General features: G+C 47.6%; 2 protein-coding genes across 5 annotated transcripts in view; one reads left to right on the forward strand and one right to left on the reverse strand.

The window, feature by feature from the left end:
* The window catches only part of zfand2a (zinc finger, AN1-type domain 2A), a 34,796-nt gene extending 32,485 nt beyond the window's left edge, over positions 1–2,311 (forward strand). For 2 of the 3 annotated variants that reach the window (XM_072481015.1, XM_072481017.1), the window contains exons 9-10: positions 136–253; positions 1,914–2,311. In XM_072481015.1, coding sequence (XP_072337116.1) covers positions 136–253; positions 1,914–2,109 — 314 coding nt within the window. In that variant the 3' untranslated portion in view covers positions 2,110–2,311. The remainder of the gene's footprint in view (positions 1–135; positions 254–1,913) is intronic. The other variant, XM_072481018.1, reaches the window with a different exon arrangement.
* LOC140394132 (uncharacterized) overlaps positions 1–14,731 on the reverse strand; it is a 59,880-nt gene extending 45,149 nt beyond the window's left edge. For both annotated transcript variants that reach the window (XM_072481012.1, XM_072481010.1), the window contains exon 1: positions 14,484–14,731. The gene's annotated coding sequence lies outside the window, so the exon portion shown is untranslated. The remainder of the gene's footprint in view (positions 1–14,483) is intronic.
* Between the last annotated feature and the right edge of the window lie 2,253 nt (positions 14,732–16,984).

Below are 16,984 nucleotides of genomic sequence, written 5' to 3' on the forward strand. Positions count from 1 at the left end.
CTATTGGGCTGAATGCTGCAGATTTCATGTAAATTGTTTATATTCTAGCTGCTTTAATTTTGCTAACAAAGCGTCTCGTGTGTTACATCTGACATTTGATCTGAATATGTAACCTTTACTTTTCTTCCAAATTCTGGTTTGTCCTATGTTTAGCCGTGAGGAGCAGGAGGACTTGGCCCTGGCTCGTGCTATTGCTGCCAGTGAGGAAGAATTCCGCAGACAACAGCAACAACAACAGCAACAACAGCAGCAGGTAATTTAAGGCTGAAGGAATGAACTGTAACTGTGCAGACGCCCTGTGAGCCAAATTATACAAATGTCCTCTATATTGCAGTTGCAATGAAAGGATTTTTTTTTTTTTTCTTTAGGCCATTTTCATTTTTGAAAGTAATTTATCAGTTTTTCTACTTTTTCAAATTAAAATGACGGGCACTGTGTAATTGGAAGAACTGATTTAGAATTACCGAGCATTTATGACTGCTAAATTTGTAAGGTTATGTGGGCAGTGTCACTAAAACACTCAATTGGTTGCCTTAATGACTGGATCAGGCCTCTGCCACAATTGGACTCTTAATTCCTGCCCAATTCTCCCATTATGTAATTGGTAACCACGGTTTGAACAAAAATAATCCGAAACAAATCTTGAAGTTAATTACTTTTTAAAAGGCTCTGATTGAGACTCTGGCCACATTTAAAAACACTGATGGAAGGGGGGCAAAATACGAAGGCTCTTTCTTTTTGTGTGTGTAAAGCATGAAAGGATTTCCTGCTAAGCTGCCCCAGCTGCCTGTCAACTGCGTCTGATAACTCTCTGACATCAATGAAATTCACTGAAGCGTTAAATTAATAAAATCAAGGAGTCTAGTTTGAATTTCAGATGACTTCAGGAGCAGGCAAATTTTAACTTTAAATTCTTCTCTCATTCTTCGTATATTATGGGTGATAGAAAGCTTGTGGAGAGGGAAGTTTTTAGGAGCACTTTGTGTTGCATTGGCTTTGCTTGTAGAGGCATCCCCCAGCCCTGTATTCAAAGTCTCCTTCTCACCATCAGTACCCATTGCAATATTGTGAGCGCTGAAACATCAGTATCAAAGCACCCAAACTTTCCCATTAATACTGTTTCCAAAGAGGGTTCTTTTTTTAAGGAATCTTAAATGGACATGTATTTTACGTTTGTTTTTTTATTTTAGGTTTATTACATAGATTATAACTGGTAATCATAATGATGTAATACTGGTTCTTGGCTAGAACTCATTTAAAAAAAAATAAAAAAATAAAAATTGATTGTGGCCCAGTGGGTAGCACGCATTCCCAAGCCAGAAGGTCATGGGTTAAAATCCCAGTCCAGAGACTGGAGCACACAATCTCAACCAACATTGGTGACTGAGGGAGTGCTGTACCTTTTGGAGGTGCCATCTTCAGATGAAATTTTAAGCCACTTGTATATTTTCTCTTGAGTTGTCACAAGCAATTACATTGGCTCTATTCAAGGCAGTTAATTCTTCTGTACTGTTCTGACTACTTCACAGACCACAAGGCAATGCCAGGGTTACTATGGCTGAATAGCCCAGAGATGGTTAGGACAACAGTACAGGAAGATTAACCGCCTGAGTTGGGGAAAGGTTATGTAAAAATAATTCATTTATCGCTCTTACCAAAAGCAAAGTCATCAAAAAGAAACCGACCAAGTTCGAGGGTCTGACTTCAGTTCAGAAATGTGTCGAGTGCAGCAGGAAAGTGGGCTCATTGGAGATGGTTGATATTTTGGAGCAGGTGTCTGTGGGATTTTCTTTCTAACGTTTTTTTGGAGTTGGCGGTAGCTTCCCAAGGGCTCGTGGGCAAGTGACTTTGACCAGCATGCTAACCCTCCATGTTGCTTGTGCTCATGGGTGCTGTATTTCTTTTTGTTTCAGACGCAGCAGCGAGGGTTCAGGTCCTTGCCTTGTAAACTATCTTGACCCTGGCATTCTGACTCTGTGGCACAATCTTGTTTTTGATTTTCTTAATCCACGTCCATGGAGCCTGCGGCTGGACCACACTTCCTGGCGGGGTGTGTGCGAGGAAAAATCGAGCTTTCAGTTTCAGCAAATAAATGTCCTTTCTCAGTGAATGCTCCTATAACTGATTATATGATTCTCTATGATTCTATTAAGAAATCTGAGCTTTTCTGTTTAATTATTATAAATTTATATCTAACTGAATAATAAAGAGCGACGACATGTATAGCAGCAGGGTGCACAAAGTGCATGATATTTAATCATGATTATGTATGGTATTGATGATTTCTAAGAATAAAATATTTTAAAACTGGTGTGTTAAGTAATTCATGTCAGTAAGATTTCATCTATCTGAACAATTGGTGTTCCATATATGAAGGGAAATGGGGTGGGGGAGGTGCGGTGGGGGGAAAGGCTACTTCCTCCTTACAAGTCCTTACAATAATATTCTTTATTAACTAGGCTTATATTAACACCGCAATGAAGTTATTGTGAAAAGCCCCTAGTCGCCACACTCCAGCGCCTGTTCGGGTACACGGAGGGAGAATTCAGAATGTCCAATTGACTTAACGAACACATCTTGCTGGACTTGTGGGAGGAAACCCGAGCACCCAGAGGAAACCCACGCCGACACATGGAGTACGTGCAGACTCTGCACAGTGACCTGAGCCGGGAATCGAATCCCGGTCGCTGGTGCTATGAAGCAACAGTGCTAACCACTGCTACCGTTGGGCTCCTATTCCTAGCCTCCCAAACTGTCCATTGACTGTTGTCTGGAAATTGAAGTCCAATCCAGCCTTATTCTGCATGTGCAGACCAGGTTTTGTGGCGGTTGGTTCTGGATAATGATCTTGAGCAGGAATCTTTGTTAACTTTGCTGCCTAGCTAACTTGTCCCAGAGTGGGGACTGAACATGGGGCCTTTTGATCTCAGAGGCTCATTGAAACAAATAATCTTCTCCACACTTGGGCATCAGGGTAGCTGCTTAGAGATTAGGGGTAAAAGAGTGACAGCAGCCTGTTTTACACCACACTAATTTTTTTCTTCCATTTTGGGAGGGTGTAGTATGGGTTATTATTGAATCTCCGTTTTTGCCCTTCTATCCAAAATTTTACCACCTTCGCCTCCGTTCCAGTCTCCTTTTAACTTTGAACTATGCGTCCTGTTAGAGTGGAGATGAACCTCTCTCTGTGTCCTGGCATAGCGGGGGGACCTGCTGGAATTCTTAACACTTAAAAAGGTCAAATTTGAACTGGGGGGGAAGGATGGAGGAGTTCTACAATTCATGGGCGTTATTCATTATGCACTTTTGAGAATTGGACCACATCGAACATTAGGAAGGGGGGACTGAGAGGGTTGGGGGAGTGTTAATGGGACTGTGTGTTAATGGTGATTGTGGCTGATTCCTGATTTCTTCTGTCATTTGTTTATGTTAACATGCGGGCCAATGTTTGGGGTTTGGTGGGAGGATAGAATCGTTATTGATATGGGGATTGAAATTACATTCGTTACTGATTATTTATTGTTGGGTGTAAATTTGGGAGAAAATGTGAAAAAGGAGGAGAATAAAAGATCTTTAAAAAAAATACTTTGAACTATACGGAACTTCCAGTGGTGCCCATGGTGTGAGTGGTCGCAGATTTGGTGGCTCCCACTCGTGGTGGAATTTTGGGACCTTTTCCCCAGCTAACGGGTGGAATGTGTGATTGAAAAGGTACAGGAGGGGTGGAGGGAGAAAGTGTCCCACCGGTGCATGGATGCGTGGACCAGAAGTGGTCGGAAAAGAAGGGGACAGTCAGTGAAAGTTGGTGTGGTGCCTGTGACACAGGTGAAGATGGCGGAAGGTCAGGGACCGATTCTACCTGCTCAGTGGTTGATGGAACAGCTAGTGAGCTTCCTGAATGAAAAGTTCACCCACCAGAGGAAGGAGAACTTGGAAGACCTGGCCAGGGTGGTGGACCCGATACAGGCGGGGATCGACCGCATGGAGCCAAAATTGGAGGCCAGGCAATTCAGAAGGTGGAGGAGATGGTGGGGGAACACAAGGAGCAGCTTGACTCGATGGCAGGTGAGATAGGGATCATCAGAGCCGGCTGCAGGTGAACATGGAAGACTTGGAGAACTGGTCCTGCAGGCAGCACTTGAGAATCCTGGGACTGCTGGAGGGCAGTGAGGGAGCGGATGCCTGCGCGTATGTGGCATGGATGTTTGAGAAGCTACTGGGAGAGGGGGCATTTGCATAGCCCCTGGCAGTGGACCAGACGCACAGAGCACTAATAAGGAAGCCATAGGAGAATGAGCCGCCGAGGGCGATGGTGGTGCGCCTGCATCGGTTCTTGGATAAAGAACGGATTTTGGGCCAGGCAGATGAGGCGCTGCACCTGGGAGGGCAGCTAGTTACGTGTTTATCAGGACCTGTAGCGGAGCTGGCCAAGAGGAGAGTGAGCTTCAATAAGGTGAAGGCGGCCCTCTTTAAGAAGGGGATGAAATTTGGAATGTTGTACGCAGCGTGCCTGTGGGTGACCTATAAAGGTCGGGAACTCTATTTTGGGATGCTGGAGGTGACGATGGATTTTGTCAGGGACAATGAACTGGCAGAGGAGGAGGACATTGAACTTTGGGGGAGATGTTCCCGTTCTGTTTCTTTGGGGGTTTGTTTGGGTTACTTTTGCATTGCTTTTTGGGCCATTGTTTTGTTTTGGGTTTTTTTGATGGGGGGTGGTAGGTTACTCTTTTTGTGTTTGGTGGGTGTTGTTAATTTGGGTGGATGCTTGAGCGGTGGGGAGGGGCATCATTGGGGGGTAGGATGTTAGCCACCAATGGCGGGGGTTACCAGGCCAGCTGGGCAGGCTAGTTCACGGACGTGCAGTGGGGGGTGAGCAGGTGCTTAGTGTGGTTGGGGTTGCTATTTTTTGAGGGGGGGGGGGGAACTGCTGACGGGAGGGGTTTCTAACAGGTGATATGGGGATGGTTGATGACTGTGGGTGCCCAAGGGTGGGCCTGAGGAGGTACGGGATGTTGGCTGGAGGCAGGCCCAGAAGGGGCTATGGTTGATTGGCAGGGGGAGAGGGGAGAGGGAGCGGTGTGTCGCCCGACTAGGCTGATCATGTGGAACGTGGGAGGGTTGAATGGGCCTGTCAAGAGGGCCCGTGTTCGCTTATTTGAAAAGCTTGAAGCCGGACGTGGTTCTGCTGCAGGAGACACAACGGAAGGTGGGGGATCAGACTAGTCTGAGGAAAGGGTGGGCAGGGCAGGTATTTAAATTTGGGGTTAGATTCTAAAACGAGGGGATGGTGATTTTGATCAACAGGCGGGTGGCGTTCGAAGTGAGGAGTATAGTGGTGGACTCTGGGGGGGAGGTATGTTTTGGTGAGTGGGAATTTGGAGGGGATGCCGATGGTGCTGATGAATATTTATGTGTCTAACTTTAACGATGTAGAGTTTATGAGGCGGTTTTGGGGAAGGTCCCCAATCTGGAATCTCCGGCTGATTATCGGGGGGGAATTTTAATATGGTTCTGGATCCAAGGCTGGATCGATCGAGCTCTAGGTCGGGGAGGGTTTCGGCGGTCGTGAAGGAGCTATGGGGGTTTATGGAGCACATGGGTGGGGTGGGGTGGGTGGATCCATGGAGGATTGGGAGGCCGAGAGCGAAGGAATTTGCGTTCTTTTCCCATGTGCGCAGGTGTACTCCCGAATTGACTTTATTTTGAATAGGACGTTCCGGGGGGGAATGGTGGATGGTGAGTACTTGGTGATAGTGGTGTCTGATCACACCCTGCAGTAAGTGGACTTGCGGGAGAGTAAGGGGGAGGGGGGGGTAGTGCCCGCAATGGAAGTTAGATGTGGGGCTGTTGGTGGAGGTGTGTGAGCGGGTGAGGGAGGCCATGCGGGGGAATGTGGAGATAAATGATATGGGGGCGGTTTCGGCAGCCATGGTATGGGAGGCTTTGAAGGCAGTGGTGCGAGGGGAGTTCATATCGATACGGGCACATAGGGAGAAGGCAGAGGGTGGAGATGGAAAGGCTAGTGGAGGAGATCCTGCAGGTGGACATGAGGTAGTCCGAAGCCCCGGAGACGGGCTGCTTGAGTGGCAGAAGCTGCAGATGGAGTTCGGCTTGTTATCTATGGGGAAGGCGGTGGGCAGTTGAGAAGGGCGAGCGGGGCGGTGTATGAATATGGTGAGAAGGCGAGCAGGGTGCCGGCGCACCAGTTGAGTAAGCAGGAGGCAGCGAGGGAGATCGGCAAAGTGAAGGGGGGGGGGGGCGGTTGGGGGCCGTGGTTTTGGACCAGGTGTGGGTGAATGGGATGTTTAGGGCTTTTTACAATCGGCTATATGAGTCGGAACCCCCGACCGCAGTGGGGGGGATGAGACATGTTTTTTTTTAGGGGTTGGAGTTCCCGAGGGTGGAAGAGGAACTGGAGGAGGCCCCAATTGGGCTGGTAGAAGTAGTGGCGGAGCTGGAGGCGATGCAGTCGGGCAAGGCCCTGGGCCCGGATAAGTACCTAGTGGAGTTCGCGTGGGTTCTGGGGCCCTTGTTGGTAAGGGCGTTTAATGAGGCAAGGGAGTGGCGGGGGGTACTCCCCCTGATGATGTCGCAGGCCTCGATCTCTCTCATTCTAAAGCAGGATAAGGATCTGGAGCAATGTGGGTCATACAGGCCAATCTCCCTGCTAAATGTGGATGCCAAGATCTTGGCCTTGAGAATAGAAGATTGTGTGCCGGGGTGATAGCGGAGGACCAGACGGGGTTCGTTAAGGGGAGGCAACTTGCGGTGAATATCAGGAGGTTGCTAAATGTCATAATGATGCCCTCCGAGGGACGAGAGGTGGAGGTGGTGGTCGCAATGGATGCGGAGAAGGCCTTCGACAGGATGGAGTGGGAGTATCTGTGGGAGGCCCTGGGTCACTTTGGGTTTGGCAGGATTTTGTGGACTGGAGCCAGCTGCTGTATCAGGCACCGGTGGCGAGCGTGCAGATGAACCGGGTGGGCTTGGACTATTTTAGGCTGCACTGGGGGACGAGGCAGGGATTTCCACTCTCCCCACTACGTTTTGCCTTGGCTATAGAATCGTTGGCGATGACGCAGAGAACGTCGAGGAACTGGGAGGGGGGGGGGGGGGGGGAGCATAGGATCGTACTATATGCGGATGACTTGCAATTGTATATTCAGACTCACTGGAGGGGATTGGAGGGATTATGGGGATCCTCGAATTCGGTCGGTTTTCGGGGTACAAATTGAATATGGGTAAAAGCGAGGTCTTTCCGATCCAGGCGAGGGGAAAGGAGAGATTGGGGGATATGCTGTTCAAGGTGGTGGCGGCAGCTTTCAGTATTCGGGTATTCAAGTGGGGCGGGGGCGGGGGTGGGGTCAGCTGCACAAGCTGAATCTGGCTCGGTTGGTGGAGCAGATGAAGGGGGATTTTAAGGTGGGTTGCGCTGCTGTTGTCATTGGCGGGGAGGGTTCAGACGGTGAAGGTGACGGTCCTCCCGAGGGTCTTGCTTGTTTTCCGGAGCCTTCCAATTTTTATTCCCAAGGCGTTTTTCAAGAAGGTGAATGTGGTGATATCAAGGTTTGTGTGGGTGGGTAAAACCCTGCGGCTGAAGAAGGTGCTGCTGGAGTAGGGTCCAGGTGGGGAGGGGGTGGGCTGGCCCTTCTGGACTTTATAAATTCCTACTGGGCAGCAAACATAGCGATGGTCAGGAAGTGGGTAGTGTGGGAGTGGTCGGTGTGGGAGAGGGTGGAGGCGGCCTCTTGTATGGACATGTATTTGGGGGCACTGCTAACGGCGCCTCTGCCATTCTCACCAGCCAGGTACTCCACCAGCCCGGTAATACTGGCAGCCCTGAGGGTGTGGGGACAGTGGCGGCAGCACATGGGGCTGGAGAGGGCACTATATGTGGCAACCACCGGTTTGTTCCGGGGGGGGTTGGAGGGGGGGTTTCGGAGTGGCAGCACAAGGGATCGTGCAGTTTGTTTATAGGTGGGGGCTTTCTGTGTTTAGAAGAGTTGGATGAGGAGATTGAGCTGTCCGGTGGGAATGGGTTCTGCCACCTGCAGGCGCGAGACTTTGTGTGGAGGCAGGTATCGACTTTCCAGCACCTGCTGCCCCAAGGGCGACAGGATTAGGTGTTGTTGAAAATGGGAGTGGGGGAGGGGAAGGTCTCGGAGATCTATAAGGAACTGATGGAGTGGGGGGGGAGCCCCGCTTGGGGAGGTGAAGCGAAAGTGGGAGGAAGAGCTGGGTGAGGAGCTGGAGGCTGGGTTGTGGGAGGACGCCCTGAGGCGAGTCAATGAGTCCTTGTCGTGTGCCAGGCTCAGCCTAATACAATTTAAGGTGGCCCACAGGGCGCACATAACTGCCCGGATGAGCAGGTTCTTTGAAGGGGTGGAGGATAGGGCATTTCCGCGGGGATTCTGGCAGAAGTTTGCTGACGTCATGTCGGAGGTACTGAAGGTAGGGGTAGTTCCGAGTCCAGAAGTGGTGAATTTTGGGATGAAGACCCGGGAGTCCAGGGGGTGAAAGAGGCCAATGTCTTGGCATTTGCCTCCCTGGTAGCCCGGAGACGGATTGTATTGATGTGGAGGGACTCGGAACCCTCAAAGTCGGGGGTGTGGGTTAGTGACATGGCTGCGGTCCTCTGGCTTGAGAAGATTAAGTTCACCCTGAAAGGATCAATGCCAGGGTTTGCCCGGAGGTGGCAGCCGTTTATCAACTTCTTTGGGAAAAATTAAGCTGTCAGCAATGGGGGAGGCATGAGGGGTTGGGTAAGGGTGGACTGTTCGTCCGGGATTGGGGAGTTGTTTATGTAAGCCATTTTGGCTGGGTGTGGGTTGTTCATCTTGCTCTTTTGATATCTTGTTAAAATTGTTAAAATTATAAATGCATTAATAAAAATATATATTTTTTTAAACTTTGAACTATGCTGCATTTTAATTTGTATTTGCAGTTTTTCCTAGCAGCAGTTCTGAACATTTCAAAGGATTAAAGCAAATACTCTATTGTGTTAAGAAAGGACTTTAAATAAAACACTTCCCAGATTGATTTATCCAATTAACTTTATCAGTAAAGTTGCATATGAAACCTGTTAAAGTTGGATCATCTGAATAGTCACACCTGCAATCTCCACTCTTGACAGAAGTGAAATTGTGAATTTTTCTGAATGCTAAATTGAATTGTTTAACTACAGCTTTCAGCATAATGATTTTTTTGATTGCATTTATTTAAATAGATGTTTCTGTATTCTGGGTGAGAGCACCTTCCTTCATTTTTACTTTGACCACTTAAACTGGGGTGACGTTCACATTTTGGATTATGTAAACGTGTCAAACTCGGGTGGGCTAGATTCTTTCCGCTTGGCGTTTGTGCTATTTAATGAGTCATTAACCTGAACAAAGTTAAAATCCAATGACTAAGTCGCTACATTATTGGTAGTAAATGAGCCACCTAGTACCATTGCTGGAATGTTATTGATGTATCTTAATGGTTGCATGTTACTGGACTGACCCTCAATGTGACCTACATTTTCAGTCAGTCCCAGGACGATAAAATGTTCATTTCAGGGGTGCCTTTCGTGACCTCTGGCTGTGAAGCACTTTCTGGTAGAACATGAATTTTTGCTATGCAAAAGAAAACTTATTTTACAGCAATTGGAGCAGCTAATTTGAGTGCAGCAAGTGACCATTTGATCTGTTTTGCTGGTATTGGCCATGGGGTAACTGTTGGCCAGGGCACAAGGAACATCTCTTTCTTTTTAAGACATTGAGATCCTAATGGCTTCCTTGGAAGGGAACATTTCTTCCCATGCATCAAGCCTATAACTATTCCATTGAAATGTTGACTAGGATATATTTTCGCCCCATATTGGGGGGCAGGCAGTAGTACATTGTTCCGTGCCAAAATGTTACCACTGAACCTTGCATTACAGGAGGAGGAGTGGGCTATTTATTCGTTCAAGCGTGTTCCATTCGATGACATTTTTCATTGTTTTCCTTGTCTTCCTCAAAAATAAATCTCCCAGCCCCCTCCACCACCTCCCTCATAAAAAGCTAAACAAAATTTGGAACAAGCAAGAAAATTTTACGTAACTCACTTCACAAGCTCTGGATAGCCCAACCCAGTGAAATGATTATTGAAATGTGGTCAGAAACTGAGGCACCTAATTTATGCACAAGAAGATCCCACCAACAGCAATAGGATGTTGACCAGTTAACCTGTTATCTGTCTCGGTGCTGAAACCAGAGAGCACACCCCTTCTCTTTGAAATAGTGTCCATAAATCCACCTAAGGGGGCAGACAAGACACGACACCTGTTTATGTCTTGTCCAAACAACAGCGTCTACAACGCTCCCTTAGTGTGGCACAGAAGCGTCAGCTTTGATGTTTTTACAGGGGGCCATCAACGGATGGTCAGATGGGTGAAAAGGAAAAGTGCATCAAATTCAGTCCAGAGAATTGTGATGTAATGCATTTCAGAAGGCAAGGAAATGCACAATAAATGGCAGGATACTGAGGTATAGAGGGATAGAAGGGTTGTGGACTGCGTGTTTACACACCCCTGAGTAGACGAGGTAATTCAGAAAATATGAAATATGCTTTTATTACAGAAACAATAGAATTAAAAGAGGAGGAAGGTTATGCTAGAACTGTAAAAAAAACATTACTTTGATCACAGTTAGTGACCATGTACAGTTCCAGTGACTGTATCACAAGAAGGGTGTGAGCACACTAGGGAGGGTAGAGTGGCGATTTCTAAGGATGTTGCCGTGACTGGAAAATAAATGATGAGATATTGAATAGGCTAGAGTTGTTTTCTTTGGAATAGTGGAGGTTGAGAGGAGATTTAATTGAGGTGTGTAAGTTTTGAGGGGTCTAGATAGTAGAGATAGGAATGGCCAATTTCCCTTATCAGAGAGGCCAATAATTAGGGGACATAGAGTTCAAGTAACCGGTTGGAGGCTTAGAGCGGAATTGATTTTTTTTCACCCAGGGCTGGGGGTATGGAATTCACTGCCTGAAAGGGTTGTAGAGGCAGGAACCCTCCTAGCATTTAAAAAAACATTTGGTTAGACAGGTGAGGTGCCGTAAAAATAGTTCTTCATGAAGGTCAGCCTTCTCAACCTTGTCCCTTGCCTGAGATGTGATTCTCAGGTTAAACCACCACCAGTCAACTCTCCTCCTCAAAGGGGAAAGCAGCCTGTGGTCATCTGGGACTATGGAGACTTTAGCGTTACTTTTTGATCTACAAGACTGTGGACCAAGAACTGGAAAAGGGGACTAGACGGGATAATTCTTTTTCAGGCAGCACATGCACAATGGACTAAATAGCCTCCAGGCTGTAAAGTTCTAAGATTTTGTGTCAAGTTTCTGGAGTGGAGCTTGAACCCATTATCGTCTAGCACAGAGTTGAGAATTCTACCAACTGAGCCGTGATTGACATTTGTGACAAGCAGTCAGCACTCTCTCTCGACAGTCTATTCCAGTGTTCCCCCAACTGGGTTCCATAGAACCCTGGGGTTCTGTACCACTCAATCGGGGGTTCGGTGGTAGGCCCGGCCAATTCAACTTTGGAAAAAACTGTCCTTCCAGCTTGTGCAATCAAAGGCGGTTTTCACATCCAGGTTGGCTACCGAATGGTGCACTAGTCAGCTTATCAGCAGCCCATGGGCCTCTGATCGGAGGAGCTGGCAATAGTGGCAAAACCAAAATTGATAGTCACACGTAAGGCCAAGAGCAAAGCTGACCAGACACCAGCGTGGACGGCAGAGTAAGGTAGGCTGCGGCCAGAGAGGGCAGGAGGGGGAAGTGACCATGGAGCAATGGAGGGAGAGGTGAGAGTGTATGAGAGAGAGCTAGGTGTGTGTGAGAGATAGAGTGAGAGAGAGTGGGTGTGTGTCTGATAGGAGAACCCAGCTCTCCAACAACACTCCTAATACTAAACAAATGTGGGAGGAAAAGAAGCAGCATCACTACTCCCATTAAATGACAAAAAGGTAAGACTTAAGTATTTGTTGATAGAGAACTTTTTAATTATAATAAATCTATATATAAGATATAGAAACGTCATTTATAAGTTTGTTTTTGTATGTATGTCCTTACAATATTGTGTGAAAACATTAAAAAGTATTTGTGGTTTAACACTTCAACATAATGAGAATGTTTCTCAGGGGTTCCATCAGTACACTTGAGAGGTCAAAGACTTCCATGCCTGGAAAAGTTTGGGAAACCCTGGTCTATTCCATACACCCATCACCCTCTATGTTTTAAAAAAAATATATATTTTATTGAAATTTTTCAAACAAAATTTTTTCCGTTTTTACAACTCAACAAAGGAATATACATTAAACATTATTTAAATAATATAGTGAGCTAACAGCAAACTAGAAAAGAAAAAACCAGAAACAAATAGCAACAAATAGCCAAAACAAAAACACAAAATAGTGCTCCCACCCTCCCCCCCCCCCCCCGCCCCCCCCCCCGCCCCCGCCCCCCCCTCCCCCGAACGTTGCTGCTGCTGTCCTTTCTGTCTTTTCATTATCGTTCCGCGAGATAGTCAAGGAACGGTTGCGACCGCCTGGTGAACCCCTGAGCCGATCCTCTCAACGCAAATTTTATTTGTTCCAATCTTATGAACCCTGCCATGTCCCCCACGCCCGGGGGCTTCGCATCCTTCCACATAGGTAAAATCCTTCGCCGGGCTACGAGGGACGCAAAGGCCAGAATGTCGGCCTCTTTCGCCTCCTGCACTCCCGGTTCTTCTGCAACCCCAAATATAGCTAATCCCCAGCCTGGTTTGACCCGGTCCCCCACCACCTTTGAAATCACTCTTGCCACACCCTCCCAGAACTCGTGCAGTGCCGGACACGACCAGAACATGTGTGTGTGGTTCGCCGAGCTTCCCGAGCACCTCCCACACCTGTCCTCCACCCCGAAATACCTGTTCAGTCTTGCTCCCGTCATATGTGCTCTATGTAGAACCTTAAATTGAATCAGGCTAAGCCTGGCACATGAGGACGAAGAGTTTACCCTACATAGGGCATCCGCCCATAGCTCCTCCTCGATCTCTTCCCCCAGCTCTTCTTCCCATTTTCCCTTCAGCTCCTCTATCATTGCCTCCCCCTCGTCCCTCATCTCCCGGTATATTTCGGACACTTTGCCTTCTCCAACCCATGCCCCCGAAATCACTCTATCTTGGATCCCTTGCGTCGGGAGCTGCGGACATTCCCTCACCTGTTGCCTCGTAAATGCCCTCACTTGCATGTATCGGAAGGCATTCCCTGGTGGCAACTTATATTTTTCTTGTAGTGCTCCCAGACTTGCAAACGCCCATCTATAAAAAGGTCCCTCAACTTCCTTATTCCTGCTCGCTGCCAACCCTGGAATCCCCCATCTATCCTCCCCGGGACGAACCTGTGATTATTCCTTATCGGGGACCACACCGAGGTACCCGTCACTCCCCTGTGTCGCCTCCACTGCCCCCAGATCTTCAAGGTCGCCACCACCACTGGGTTTGTGGTGTACCTTTTCGGGAAGAACGGCAGCGGCGCCGTCACCAGCGCTTTTAGGCTCGTTCCCTTACAGGACGCCATCTCTAGTTTTTTCTACGCCGCACCCTCTTCCTCCCTCATCCACTTACAGACCATCGACACATTGGCGGCCCAGTAGTAGTCACTCAGACTCGGCAGTGCCAGTCCCCCTCTGTCCCTACTGCGCTGCAGGAACCCCCTCTTTACCCTCGGGGTCTTTCCCGCCCACACAAAGCTCATAATACTCCTGTCTATTTTTTTGAAAAAGGCCTTTGTGATCAGAATGGGGAGGCACTGAAACACGAAAAGAAACCTCGGGAGGACCACCATTTTAACTGCCTGCACTCTGCCCGCCAATGACAGCGGCACCATATCCCACCTCTTAAAGTCCTCCTCCATCTGCTCCACCAGTCGCGTCAGGTTAAGTCTATGCAGGGTTCCCCAGTTCCTGGCCACCTGAATCCCCAGGTATCGAAAATTCCTCACCACTCTCCTCAGCGGCAGAGCATCTATCCCCCTGCTCTGTTCCCCGGGGTGCATCACAAAAAGCTCACTCTTCCCCATATTTAGTTTGTATCCCGCGAACTCTCCAAACTCCCTAAGTATCTGCATTACCTCTGGCATCCCCTCTACCGGGTCCGCTACAGATAGCAGTAGATCATCTGCGTAGAGCGACACTCGGTGTTCCTCTCCCCCTCTAAGCACCCCCCTCCACTTCTTAGAATCCCTCTGCGCTATAGCCAATGGTTCAATTGCCAACGCGAACAGTAACGGGGACAGGGGACACCCTTGTCTTGTACCCCTATGTAGTCGAAAGTATCCCGATCTTTGCCTGTTTGTAACGACGCTTGCCACCGGGGTCCCATATAAGAGTCTGACCCATCTAATAAACCCCTCACCGAACCCAAACCTCTTCAGCACCTCATCACCCTCTATGTTAAGTAGCTAAACGTAACTTACCTTTTCAAGCTCTTCTAAATTTGAGGTTCTGTCCTTGTAGAATCTGTAGTTGCTCTGTTTGGATCCTGAAACATAGTCTGCTCATTTCTTTGACAGCAAGAGCAATGAATGCCTCCACGTTGTGGGATGTCAACTTTCACACATTTGCCTTCTGATATCAGGATTTAATTTTAGAAGTCACTGGACGTACGACAAAGCAGTGGGGTTGGATAATCCACGTTCAGCAAAACATCCTCAGCAAACTGCATCCTGTACTGCTAGCTATAGTAACACAATGAACCGGCAGGGGGTGTAACCAAATAGTAACCATGGTGAGAAACATCAACAATCTAAATTAAATTAATTACAGAAGGGGAGTACACACTGAACGCAGGCTGAAAAAGGTTCAGCAGAGAAGTAACATGCACAATTAACTATGTGAGATCTTCAGAAAAAGCAATTCATTAAAGCTGAATTTGTGTCAGCGTTGACATGTACACCAGGGGAGTTTATTCCAAACCCGCAAAGATAACATTGAAATGTTATGTTAGGGGTTGGTTTAGCACAGTGGGCTAAGACAGCTGTCTTGTGATGCAGAACAGGACCTACAGCTCGGGTTTAATTCCCGTTCCAGCCTCCCTGGACAGGCACCGAAATCTGGCGACTAGGAGCTTTTCACAGTAACTTCATTGAAGCCTACTTGTGACAATAAGTGATTATTATTATTATAAATGCTTTAATTTAGCAAAGCGAGGTTTAAAATATTTACAGGCTCATTGATTTTGCACCCCTGCTCATGAAAGCAGAATTTAAGATTGGGGTCTATAGATCAGGAATTGATTGAGGAGAGGAAGTGCTTTTACATTAACTGGTGCCTGTGAACTTGGCAGGGCTGTCACCTAAATGCCACGCTGATAACCTCCACCAAACTCTGGTTACTGATACTCACAGTATCACATGCTCCTGTGGGGCAGGAGTGTACGCATTTCTTGGCTTTGACGTCACCACAGAGCGTACCTTGGAGCCACATATAAAGTAGCCCATGCTCAATAATAGCACCCTTGCTTCAAATTTAGAAAACAGGCGGTTCAAGTCTCCCTTCAGCGTTTAAGCGCACAGTCTGGGCTGACAATTCAGTACGGGCGAGAGAGTACTGTACTATCTGAGGTGCTGCATTGTCAGAGGTTCTGCCTGTTGAATACTTCCAGCATTTTCATGTCTCGATTTCCAACCTCGGCGGTATTTCGCTTTGGTAACACATCTCAGTGTTCTTAGCGAGATCATATCCAACAATGAAGCAACTGAAGTGTGAAAAGCAGTTTCCAACTGGGTCTGAGTACCCTGGGATCTGAAGGTCAAAGTGTGCGATATCAGAGCTCACACTGCCACAGAGATCACTGGCAAATAATAGGTTTGACTGGAAACTATCCCACTAAACCTGTAGGGGGCAGCACTGGTCTACCGTTTAATGGTGGTTGACACAATTCCGAACCAGTCTCTCCATTTCGAAATGTTGCAGCTTTGAAACTTTACACCCACACAATACAGTTCAATAGAAGGTTTTCTCCTTTAATTTTAGACATGCATGATCAGTGTGCCTCTAATGTTTATCTGTTACAGCCCAGCTCAGCCCCAATTCAATCACGAGAGAGAAAATCCTCAACCCACAGGAAATGGCAATAACATTTTTACCGATTAATGAGCTCATTTGACAATTTAATTCAACATGAAAAGATAATTGTAGGCTCAGCTCGTCAATACATATTTAGATAAAGGAATTGAAGACATTGGAAATGAGAATCAGATAAAGCGTGTACGAGTGGACGAGAAGGGTATAACAGCAAGGGTGCAGGTCACAAGTAGGAGTGTGTACAATAGGCAGTGTGTAGTGTAACAGGAGAGGGTGTGTACAATAGGCAAGGAGCAGTTTAACAGGCGAGGGTGTGTACAATAGGCAGTGTGTAGTGCAACAGGAGAGGGTGTGTACAATAGGCAAGGAGCAGTGTAACAGAAGAGGGTGTGTGTACAATAGGCAGTGTGGAGTGTAACAGGCGAGGGCGTGTACAATAGGCAAGGAGCAGTGTAACAGGAGAGGGTGTGTGTACAATAGGCAGTGTGTAGTGTAACGGGCGGGGGCGTGTACAATAGACAGAGTACAGCGTAACACGCGAGGTTGTGTACAATAGGCAGGGAGCAGTGTAACAGGCGAGGGTGTGTACAATAGGCAAGGAGCAGTGTAACAGGCGAGGGTGTGTACAACAGGGAGTGAGCAGTGTAACAGGCGAGGGTGTGGACAATAGGCAAGGAGCAGTGTAACAGGCGAGGGTGTGTACAATAGGCAAGGAGCAGTTTAACAGGCGAGGGTGTGTACAATAGGCTGAGTGTAGCGTAACAGGCGAGGGTGTGTACAATAGGCAAGGAGCAGTTTAACAGGCGAGAGTGTGTACAATAGGTAGAGTGCAGTTTAACAGGCGTGGGTGTGTACAATAGGCAGAGTGCAGTGTAACAGGCGAGGGTGTGTA

The sequence above is a fragment of the Scyliorhinus torazame genome, chromosome 17, assembly GCF_047496885.1.
Source record: "Scyliorhinus torazame isolate Kashiwa2021f chromosome 17, sScyTor2.1, whole genome shotgun sequence".
Classification (NCBI taxonomy): domain Eukaryota; kingdom Metazoa; phylum Chordata; class Chondrichthyes; order Carcharhiniformes; family Scyliorhinidae; genus Scyliorhinus; species Scyliorhinus torazame.